Source organism: Leptonychotes weddellii, chromosome 7, assembly GCF_054177405.1.
Source record: "Leptonychotes weddellii isolate Sample4059 chromosome 7, ASM5417740v2, whole genome shotgun sequence".
In the NCBI taxonomy this organism is placed as follows: Eukaryota; Metazoa; Chordata; class Mammalia; order Carnivora; family Phocidae; genus Leptonychotes; species Leptonychotes weddellii.
In genome coordinates this window covers 4,988,054-4,999,930 of record NC_138375.1, presented here as the reverse complement: position 1 = coordinate 4,999,930, position 11,877 = coordinate 4,988,054, and the positions used below count along the sequence as shown (strand labels likewise).

The following is an 11,877-nucleotide window of genomic DNA, read 5'->3' as shown; positions in this document are numbered from 1 at the left end:
GCCTGGGTGGCTCAGTCGGTTAAGCGACTGCCTTCGGCTCAGGTCATGATCCTGGAGTCCCGGGATCGAGTCCCGCATCGGGCTCCCAGCTCGGCAGGGAGTCTGCTTCTCCCTCTGACCCTCCTCCCTCTCATGTTCTCTGTCTCTCATTCTCTCTCTCTCAAATAAATAAATAAAATCTTTAAAAAAAAAAAAATTTTTAAAGAAAAATTAGGTTATCATAAAATATCAATTCTAATCAATGGATCAATAGATTCAATATGACACCAACAAAATCCTAGTTGAGTTTTTCACATGGAGGTTGACATAAGATAACTAAAGTTTATAGAGAAGAAAAAAAGGTCAAGAGTAACCAAGAAACATTTAAAGGAGTTGAATGTTATTTGCCTTGCTTAATCTAAATACTGATTATAAAGCTTCAGTAATTATAGAGCTTGTGTGTGTGTGTGTGTGTGTGTGTACATGCAGGACTCAGGTATAAAAACAAATAAAACAAAACAAACTTAACCAATGCAACAGAACAGAGAACACATAACAAATCACTCATATACGGAATTTTGACATATGACAGATCTGGGGAAAGAAATAGTTAAAGTGATTAATATTCATTCACCTTAAGGAGAAAAATGCCAATGATCCCCATCACTACCTCACACCATATACATACAGTAATATATATCTATATCTATATACACATACAGTAACATATATCTCTCTCTATATATACACATGTATGTATATGATAAAATGAACAAAAAGAAAAGCAACAGAAAAAGTGCAGTATGAAGGTTACTTCTGAAGGCAGGCAAGGGAAGAGGATAGGAGCGACATACAGACTAAAATATGTTACTGGACATATTCCAGTTTGGACTGGGTTCACGGGTGTTTATTTTAATATAATAAATAAGCCAGATAGAGATTGATGAAAATTTTGCTTAAAAATCAAAGAATCAAATTAGTGAAATGAAAAATCCCATTCTGTGTACCTAAAGTCCAATTCTGAAGAACGTGGCTCTTACATGTGTGACTTAACTGCAAGCCGATGACAGGAAAGGATTAGACATTTGATCCACCATATGTCTGAGACTCTTACCTCTCTCATTTGTATTCACCTGATTCCTTTATTCTCTGAATGTTTAACATCATTACTGATCCTAGTAGTGAACTAGTCTACAATGTTGTTTCCTTTATAATGTCTGCAGATCACTAGTAGCTTGAAATCTTACTTTGCCCTTTATTTTTTATATAGCTTTAAAAAATAATAATACAGACATTTAAAACACACACACAATAATTCGGTCTTGGGGGTGGGAACGTAGAAATAAGAGCCAGAGCCTTTGAGCTCTGGCTTGTAGCTGTAATGTCCTAACATCATCACGTCTGAGGGGCAGTAAAGGACATTAGTGGAATGGGTAGAAGCTCTAATTTCAAGACCTTGCAGTCAAGGCCCCGTTCCAAAAGTACCGACCCACAATCTTCTCCACCAGGAACCTCCTGTAAGTGGTGACCGGAGAGACTTGATTTATTCATAGGATTTTCTCTGGCAATAACCATCTTGAGAAATCTCAGGAATTTCAGTGTTCCAAAAACAAGCGATTGTACTTTATGTCTGTATGTTTCAAATACAATAAATTATTCATCCAATGTATTTTAATTGTGTTAATAATTGACAATTCCCATTTCTAGCACCAAGTTTCCTAAAAGTGATTTGGTTCGATTCTAAGATACAAAGGGCCCTATGTATCCCTAAGAGCCTCGACCCAGGTCCATATTCTTATTATATCTTGGCACCATTGTTCTAGAAACCTGAGCAAAGTCAGAAAACTAGTTGGCAGTGACTCACAATGATGAGTTCCCATTACTGCTTCCGTCACTCTCTCACCTGAGTATGGCTTCTGGGGTCAGAATCGTGAGCCCAAGGAAAAGTAAGGAACAAAAAAAAATTATTTACAACATGGCCAGCAACGGCTGGACTCATGAAGTTTTCTTTAGAACTTCTCCTTTTTCCCTTCCCTGTGATTTTTTTTTTTTAATTGTATCCTTATACAAAGAGGGCAGAGAAGGAACATTGGCCACGCCTCAATTTGGTCAAAATAGGAAACACCTGAGCTAGCCCAACAATCCTTTTCTCTCCTCCTAAATGCACCTGGTGGTTGCAAACCAGAATTTTCTAGGGGGTGTGTCAATTTTCTGGTTTAAAATCAAGAAATCACATCGTAAATATCTAATTACTCTTGGTAATTTTATATACCATTACTGAAAGCTAACAAAATTGAGAAATATGGAGGGCGATATGTCAATGTGGCATGAATTTTAGTGCTAGAGAATAAAAAAACTTATGTCAAAATGTGACAATTAATCTATGCTTCTCCATCTGTGTTTAGTAACTTGAAGTTTATGCACAACATTTATCAGATAAACAGAAACACATCCCCTGCTCTTTCATACCCAGATTTAAAAATCTTAGTACTCATGTGGTTTTCAGCCAGAAATACATCTATAGGAGACCCTGACAAGGAAAACCCTCTGTGGTACAAAGATACTAGTAACAGTGACCTACATTTGTTTTGGGTGCAATATGCACCAGGCACTGCGCTAAATGTTCATATGATCAAACCTTCTTAATGCCCCACGGAGCTCCCCGAGCCTGGTTGGGCTACTTGTGCTATTTCACAGAAAAAGCATCTGAGCCTATGGCAGATAAATGAATTTGCCAGAACACACACTAAGTGCCAAAGCAAACCCCGATCCAGGTCTATCAGCAAAGTTCTGCACTGTGAACTGGTAGGCTACGCAATGGAAATACCAGCCACAAAGGAAACCAGACCTATACCATAAATTTTACATTCGCTCACGAGGCGCCTCCGCTAGGGCTAGTGTCCTGCTAAGTATGGGGAACTCTCGGCTTCTGCCCAGAAAGAACCAACCATTAGTTGAGGAGACAAGGCAAGCTCACAAAACTATTCTGGACGTCAGACAGTGAAGCAGTGGCGAAATGATATAGAGCTCAAGCGCTTTGCAGGCATCAGGGGCAGACACCCACACGGATGGGAACATGCAGCAAAGGACAGACTGTTGAAGCTCAAGACAGAGAAGCTGAATAAGCAGTTCAGAGAGGAAGAGGCTTCCAGGGGAGGGCAGCCACTCAGGGGCACTGCGGAGCTGGAGGGGGCCAGATGCGGGTGCTCTCAGCCCCTGGGGTCCAGGCTTACAGGTCATCCTAGGGAGGGGAGCAGGAGTTGAAGGATGACATCAGTGTATCAGAGATGAGCCACTTTCTGCTGGAGCGCCTCCGGGGGGTGGGGGGGGACACCAATCCCAGAGCTGGTCCCAGGAGGCACTCAGTAAATAGCAGTGAAGGAGAATGAGTGAAGTCCAATGAACGGTGCCCAATGCCAGTATCAAATCATAGAAAGGACTAGTGGAGGAGCGGATTAGTCACAGACACCCAGTGTAGACTCCACCACTAGCCATTACTGATCAAACATATCAAAGTGATTAATATCGCCAACAAACACCTTTAACAGAGTGATAACATAGCGGTGCTAATAGTATTATTATCTCTTAAATAGAATGATTTAAAAATATCGGTAAGAATCTGGAAATTTCACACATCAATCAATCGGAATGATTTTACATGCCACAGTATTTATGCCCGTGACTTCTCAGACAACAAAAGCACAGCCACAGATGTATCTTCTGCTTAATGGGAAAGACACTGGGAATATTCAGCTAATGAAAATAAATGACGCCCACCTCACTGAGCTCATCGTCAGGATGCATCTCCACCAAGATTTGTTTAAACATTAAAAGAGAAAAGCAGTGAAGTATAACTCCATCACACAGAATGACGGTTGAGGACATTCACATCAGGCTGAAATCTCAACAGGGAAACTGCTACTGTGCCAGGACTGGAGCTAGGAATTCTAGATCTGCATCGGTCTCCAAGAAAGCTCCCAAGGAAAAGCCAAGCACCCTGCATCCAGCCCCAGCAATGCACCTGGGAGACCCTGAAGAAATGAGCTCACCTCTCTAGGTCTCAGTGTCCTCATCTAGAATGAGTTCCGTCTCAGCTTTAACACTGTGTGACATATTCCTTCATAGCAACAATAAAAATGCAACAACAAAAGACACAGTAGCTCCTGGGGGTATGTTCCGTACCAGGCATAACTCTAACTGCTTCACACGGACTAATCTGGACCATGGCCTAAGAAGGCAGGTACCATTCTATTTTACAAACAAGGAAACTGAGGCACAGAGAGTTCAACAATTCGCCAAAGATCACAGAGATGGAAAGGGACAAAGCCAAAGGATCAATGGAGAGAGACGCTCTTAACCATTACCCTCTCTGCCTTTTTTAAAGGGAGAAGAGTAGGTACTGTGCAGATATTTCATTATGCATTTTAATATCCCAAGGATGCTTCCAAAGCCTTGTTAACCCTCTAAATGGCAACCACCTTTTCTGCAGAAAATTACAGTTTTTTCTTTCTCTTTTGTTTATACCACAGTTAAATTGTAACTAAAATGACTTGTGAATTACTGGTTGCAATTACAAACACCTGCCATGTAAGATTTTCCTGTATGCACAGAAATGTACAGGAAGGTGTATTTTTAGCTACCTCTACTCCAATTCCTATTAACATGCACTACTTCCCATGCACCCCCAGAATTATGAGACTAGAGAAGTATGCACAGAATTTCCCGCTCCTTGGAGGAGATGCCAGACATATTTAGCTGCCTTCTCCAGCCTTCACCCGCCAAGAAAAGGGTGAAGGACTGAGTTTCTCCCTATTGATATCTTTCTACCCACTGGGGTCACTGAAATATTGTCTGGAATAATAAAGCCAATTTCCCTATAAAATGACTGGGTTTGGAAGGATTAAAATTCTTTTTCCATGTATAGCTAAAAGAAACACTGATATATCTGCCCCTAGAAAAAAATACCCAATGCTGGAAAATTGATTTGGAATGACAAGCACTTATGGTTATTGTTTCAAAGACTCCCTCACCAAATCATGTAAAAGCAAGAAAGGAGATGATATTCTTAGTCAAAATCATGCATGTAACATATTTAATCAAAGTACATATGCTTATATGGATTTCAATATCAAACTCAAACAAAAAATCTATTTTATTGCAATATCTATTTAAAATTTATGGGAGCAAAAGTTTTCCATTCCGATTGAAATATTAACTATTTCTAATCATAAATTTTAGCTAAAACAAATCTGGATGGAGCTGGCTGGTATTTTGACAAAGTGAAAAATTTATGTCAACTTTCCTAACAATGGTAGGCCAATTTTGAGAAAAGCATGCTGATTTGGGACATAATAAACGAGACAGGATTTAATGCTAATAGACGGTTTCCATGCACTTAGTAATGAGAGCCAGTCCTGAAAAGTGAAGTGACCTCGTAAGACTTAGAATTTAAAGTCTGGTCTCATTAGTTCCAAGTTTTCTGATGCCAGGTATCAAGTTTTTTTTGCCCTGTACTATCATTAAAATGTCCAAGAAAAGCAACAGAAAATATTTTTCATATTATTAATCAAAATGTTAAAATTCGGGGTGCCTGGGTGGCTCAGTCGTTAAGCGTCTACCTTCGGCTCAGGTCATGATCCCAGAGTCCTGGGATCGAGCCCCGCATCAGGCTCCCTGCTCGGCGGGGAGCCTGCTTCTCCCTCTCCCACTCCCCCTGCTTCTAATCCCTCTATCGCTGTCTCTCTCCCTCTCTCTGTCAAATAAATAAATAAAATCTTAAAAAAAAAAAAGTTAAAATTCAAGACATCCTATCAGGTGTCCTATTTATTTCATGTCCAGATAATTCCTAACAAATATGGAGTTAAAGCTACTGAATAGCTTAAAAAAACAAAAACAAAAAAACCCCTACTTAATAGCTTTTTATGTAGAAAATAATTAAGTGAGATGAAGTTTCAATTCAGAATTTATTTTGACAGTATAATAAAAATACTTCAAGAACTACTTTAACTTCAAGATCAACTGCTACAGATTCATGGACTGATCCTAAGTAGAAATAAGGGAAATCAGTTTGTGAATAATGTCAATTAGGGAGACTCTAAGTCAAGACAAAACTTACTGCTTTCTTTTTGAACAGCTATATCAAATCACTTCATACAAAGGCAATTACATACAGCAAAACATCACTATGTACTTGGACGATGCCGAGATCATTTTGTGATCCAAATGTTCTAGGAGAGGATGGATGGGCGTTAAGAAGATTGCCAGACTTTTTCTACTACAAGAACTGATGGAAATCTAATAGAAACCAAAATCAGGCAGATTCATGGGAAAGAAGAAATCTGTCCAAGATTTCAGGCAGCAAAAATAGATCTGCCGAGCTCCTGAATTACATCAGAGCCCAGCTATTCTTGTAAAGCGCTCGAAGGTGGAACCCTGGCCCAGCCCCAAGCGACTATTTCCATCTTCCCAAGGTAGCTGAGCCCTGGTCAGTCTGAGACATGAACTCACCCCACTTGGTGTGAACACAGCTCTACCTGAACACCATCCCATCTTTCAATGCTCCATCTTTGACTGTGTGAACGGAGAGAATTTTTTGGAAAGTGGAACTGCTATTTATGATATTACCAAAAGCAAAAGAGAAACAAGCTGTCCAGAGCTCAGAATTGTCCCAGTCCTTCCCAAAGTCCAGTATCCAAAGATAATTATGCCCATTGTTTCCAGGGGTTTCCCACCTCCCACTTGGCCCTGCAGCCCCAGTCCCCACCTGAAGGGAGCCTCTCTACCAGCCCCAGTCATACTCCCTGATTCTAGAACATTTCTGCATAGCTCCTCACCTCAAAAGATTGACATAGCAGTCAGTCTGTGGACCAGGTATAGCAAAGAATAGTCCATTCTGTTGCCTCTGGACATCATCCTGGGCTACAGCCATGCCATGGTAAATGTGCTTAAAACAATTTGGCTGAATGCCAGGAAAGTGTGGAAAGGTTGATTTCTCAAGGAAAAGTAAAGATGCCTGGATAAACTTTTAAAAGGATACCACTCAGCACTTGCACCACATGAAATGGAACATAAAGGAATTGTATAAAGGAAGACAAATCCAAAGCTCGAAACAACTCAGAGAAGGGTGCTCTTAGCTGAACTACACGGAATCTCAGATCTCTTCAAGAACATCGACATCAATACGGTTTAAGAAATCAGAGATCTATACCATAGAAAAAAAGTAGTGTGTGTTGGAGATGTGAACTTCGCCCTTGTCTTTAAATATATTAATGGTGCTATAAATAGGCCATCACCTGCTCCTCCTTTTCCATTTGGAAGAGAACAAGCCAGAAGGGTTTGAATTACAGATTCAACAGAATCACAAGCAGCAATGTCCTGGCAGAACAGATTTCCAGGGGAACTGACATGTTTTCTTCCCTGCAAGTACAGAAATGAAAAGGAGACGCTTTTTAGAGACCCAGCTTCCAGCCTTAAAAGTGGTGAAGAGAGATCAAGATGGCATTCCAGGGAGCATTGGAGGCTGATTACAAGGGTGTGAGGACTGCCTTGAACTCACACCCAGAATACAGGATCAAAAGGTGCTCAGGACTTTATGTGTTACTCTGTTAAGAACCAGTTCTCGATCTGTGCCATCATTATCTCCTACATTCTACTTTTTATTCTCACCGAATTCCACCGGAAGACAGCACTTCTTTAGTAGTAGTGGGGGGTGGGGGGAAGAACTTTACTTTTTAAAGAACGCTATGATGATAACAAGTTTTCCCATGCATAATAATTGAGTACCATCTGGCTCAGGATATCAGAAACAAACTGCCAAACACGAAGAACAGCTATTTTTCACACTTGGTGAAATATAACCAAACAACCATTTCTTAGCTTGGTGGACACGTATATAGGTGCATGCTTATATTCTGAGCTAAAAAATATATCATTCAGTAGAGACATCCCCAGATCAACCGCTGACCAAAAATATCTCCCTGGATAATCGATGCCTGGCACAATCTGCACATACATAATCATCAGAGGCAGTGCAAAAGTTTGAGCCACACAACTAGAATGATCGGTAACAGGAAGTTTACCGCCATCTACAGATTTTTCCCTCACTGCTCAAGGGAGCGAGCCAAGGATTCCTGCTTGAAAAATATAAATTGGCAAAACCGGCATCAGCTGTTGAGTTGCATTATGCTCCCAGTGATGAAAGCCACTTCAATAACCTGCACAAAACAGTAAACACGATTAACTACCTCTCTAGAAACAGGAAATCGGGGGTCCATCAGCGCTTGCTACTTAACAGGCTCAGAGCATGAGGACTCACAACAGGTCAACACCCCGTCTCTGTCTATGGCACTAAACACACACATATTGCAAGGCAAAATGTACAATAATATCCTTTTTTTCATTTCCCTCGCCATTAACCACTTTCCCAAGGCAGGCTTTGGAGAGTTAAGGAGCAATCCAAACTAAAGCGCCTGTTCCGGGGCCATACAGTGGCCTTGAGAAGCAGCCCGCCGGCCGCTCCTGGAGCAGATGTTGCGGGCAGCGGCGCGGGGAGGAAGGCGCAGCGGGCTCTGCCAGCGGATGCGCAGAGCCGGGGAAGGCACACGCCCTGTCCGTCCACCTGGGGGACACCCCGGCAACTTTATTTTGGGCAGAACCTTCCAGGGAAACTTTTCTCTCGCCCGCAGCCCTTGCGAGCCGGGCCGGCCGCGGGCGGGCAGGACAGGCCGGGAGCGGCGGGCCGAGGGGCCGCCCCCGGCGGGACGCGGCTCGCCAGGCTGGGTCCCTGTCGTCTCGGGACCGGGACAGCGCGGGGCAGATCCCGCGGGGAGGCCACTCACCAGCCGGAGCGCGAAGAAGACGGCGAGCAGGGCGAGGCAGGCGCCCATGACGATGAGCAGCAGGAAGACGATGAGCGGGTGCTGCTGGCTCATGCAGTAGTAGGACTCATAGAGCCAGTCCCGGGACCGCTGCAGCCCGTCGCCGCCGCCCGCCGCCGCCGCCTCGGCGCGGTCCCGCAGGTAGCGGCGGCGCCGCATCGCCTCCCGCCACATCGGGCCGGCTCGCGGGGCTGCGCCGCCCGCGTCCCACCCCCGCGCCGCCTCGGCCGGCCGGGCTGCCGCGCTCGGAGCTGCGCGCAGGGGCCTCCGGCGCGGGCGGAGCTCGGCGCCCCGGGCTGGGCGCGCTGACGCGCGGGTGGGGGCCGGGCGGCGGCCTCAGGGGCAGCTCCCGGCGGCGCCGCTGCCGCCACCGCGCGGGAGGGGGCGGGTGCGACCGGGGCCCTCGGCCCGCCTCTCCCCCCACGGCGCGGCGCGCAGCCGGGCCTCCGCCCACCGCCGCCGCCCCCCGACGGCCGGGCCACGCGCTGGGGGCGGCCCGCGGCCGGGGAGGGGAGGAGTGCCGGGGGGCGCCAGCCGCGCCCCAGCCGGGACGTCCCTTCCTTCCGCCCTCCCACACTCAGCCTCTGCGTGGCCCACCTCCTCTCCACTAGCGGAGCACGGCCTGGGGTTCCCGCTGCCGGCCCCCCCGAAACACACACATGTCCCACCTCGCTCCGAGGCTGCGGGGGCGCCTAACCTCCTCTCCACGAGCTCGGAGCGCAGCGGGAGGGGGGGGCCCCGGCCTCCCAGGGGCTGCGGGAGGGGGTGCTACCGCACTCCTCTGCACTAGCTCAGCGCGCGGCAGGAGGAGACCTCCCACCCTTTACTGCCCCCTACCCAGAGGACTGCAGGAACTTCCTCCTTTTCACCAACTGGGAGCGCGAAGGAGGGGTTCTCTTCCCCTCCCCCCTTAGCTGGTAGGGGTTTCCCACCCTCCTGCCCTCAGCGCAGGGAGGGTGGGGTGCCCACGCTCCTCCCCACTCCCACTGAGGGCAGGGGACTTCCCAGCGGGGGGCGGAGAGGCGCTGGGGCGCGAGGAGTCCCCTTAGCGGAGAACTGCCCCAAATGCGCAATGGAGGCGCGAGGCGGGTATGCCTGAGTGCTGTACCCCGCCACGTCCTTGGGTAGGCAGCCTCGCTTGCACCCTATACGGTCAGCTTGTCACACTTTGGGGGTGCCCAGTGGGCCACGGTGTTATCGGAGGTTCAGGGGGCGCCCTCTGGCCCGCACGGGCCTGGCGGGGACGGCAGCGAGGGCGCGCCCGGATTGCTGGGTGCTGGCACGGGCGGGGTCCGCTCGGAGATCGTCCCCTCCTGGGGGATAGCCACCTTGGGAGGCGCCAGAGACCGCGCTGGAGCCACGTGGGGGCAGACGCGGGCAAGGACGGTGTCCCCTCCCCACACGCCTGGGAGTCACGACCTCTGGCCCTCGCGCTGAAGGTTAGAGGAGCTCATCGGCTCTCCCCAAAGGAGCCCACTCTTCTGGAGGTTTCTTTCTATTCTAGTGCGGTCCGGCGCAAAGACCCGCAAATCCCACCTCCTCTCAAAGCCTAGGGAATCGGAGGCACGGCGACCCTCCTCTCTCACGCCGCCAGCAAACAACCCGGGGGCTCCTTCCTAAGCACTCGTGGTCCCCTCCAGTAGACCACACCTGGCACCGCCTAACCTCGGAAACCTTCCCTAACTGCCCCGCTGCCCGCCAGGGCTGTCCTGTCCCTGCGCCAGCCGGGGCGTGCGAGCTGGGACCCGTGACCGCAGTACCCAGACCTTGCTGGAAGAGGGGACCAAGAGCCTTCCGGGGGAGGCGGGTGTTTTTAGCAGCAGTTAATGCGGGCTCTGCCCCGGGGGCCAGCGAAAAGCTCAGCTCTCTACCGGCGGCGGGAGGGCTGGGCTGGGCTGGGGGTAGGGGGGTGGGGTGGGACGGAGAAGAGAGGCTGGGCTCAGGGGCGTGTCCCGAACGCCGGCTCCTGAGCCTGGGGTCCTTGCCCACCAGGCTTCACCTGGTCCCGGGCCTTCCCTCCTGCCTGAGACCTGGGGAGGGCAACAAATGAAGGAGACAATGGATGGAGAAGATCTCCCCTGAATGCTCCTGTTTACATCACAGGCTGATACTCTCCCGCCCCAGGGAGAGAATGAAACTCGATTTTATGTCGGGTTAGTTGTCTATCGCCTGCAGCTTGCCCTGTCAGCCTCCCCTCTAAAACCACCCTGACTGTAGACTGCAACCCAGGTAATGCCAAGTTCAGCCTTTGGGGCGACTCCAAACCCGCCCACCGGGCTCGGTTCTTTCTTTTGGACCGGGAATTTTAGGTTCATGGGTCCCGAGAGCGAGTTGCAATGACTGCATTGATGAACTGGACTTACAAATGGCCAGACCCTGATCTCTCCTAAGGACACGCGGTCCAGGGGCAGGCTAGACAGTTTCTGTTGTGGGGATCCTCTTTTCCTCTCTCTGTGCCCAAGGTCTTTCCGAGTTGGGCAGAGTTGTGCATTTCCAGGCTTTGGTGTTGAAGCAACATACTAATTATTCATCTTCTCTCCAATTCTTGCTGCTTCTTCACCCCTTGTTTTGATAAACATCTTCCTTCACCCACTCAAGAAAGAAGAAAAAGTAAATAATCTGTCATTTAGATTTATGGGCAAAAAGAACTGAGAGACTGTGAGAGAAAAGTAAATGTTTAATTATTTTCTTTTTCTTTCTAGTGTGGGAGTGGGGTATTCTTTTTTTTTTTAAGATTTTATTTATTTATTTGAGAGAGGGGGGAGGGTCAGAGGGAGAAGCAGACTCCCCGCCGAGCAGGGAGCCCCCAACTTCTGTTCTTGATTGCAATCTTAAGACTATTTTATGATTACAGAGGTACCCTATTATTCTTAAGTAATCTCTACACCCAACTTGGGGCTCAAACCTACAACCCCAAAATTGAGAGATGCATGCTCTACTGACTGAGCCAGCCAGGCACCTCAAGAACATTCAGCATTCATAGTAACAGTGTTCATCTTTTTTTTTTTTTAAAAGATTTTAT

General features: G+C 47.5%; 1 protein-coding gene across 1 annotated transcript in view; it reads right to left on the bottom strand.

Annotated features, from left to right (window-relative positions):
• Positions 1-9,044, bottom strand: part of ADCY2 (adenylate cyclase 2) — a 369,586-nt gene extending 360,542 nt beyond the window's left edge. Inside the window, exon 1 of the mRNA XM_081825785.1 lies at positions 8,817-9,044. Coding sequence (XP_081681911.1) covers positions 8,817-9,029 — 213 coding nt within the window. The 5' untranslated portion in view covers positions 9,030-9,044. The remainder of the gene's footprint in view (positions 1-8,816) is intronic.
• Positions 9,045-11,877: the final 2,833 nt, after the last annotated feature.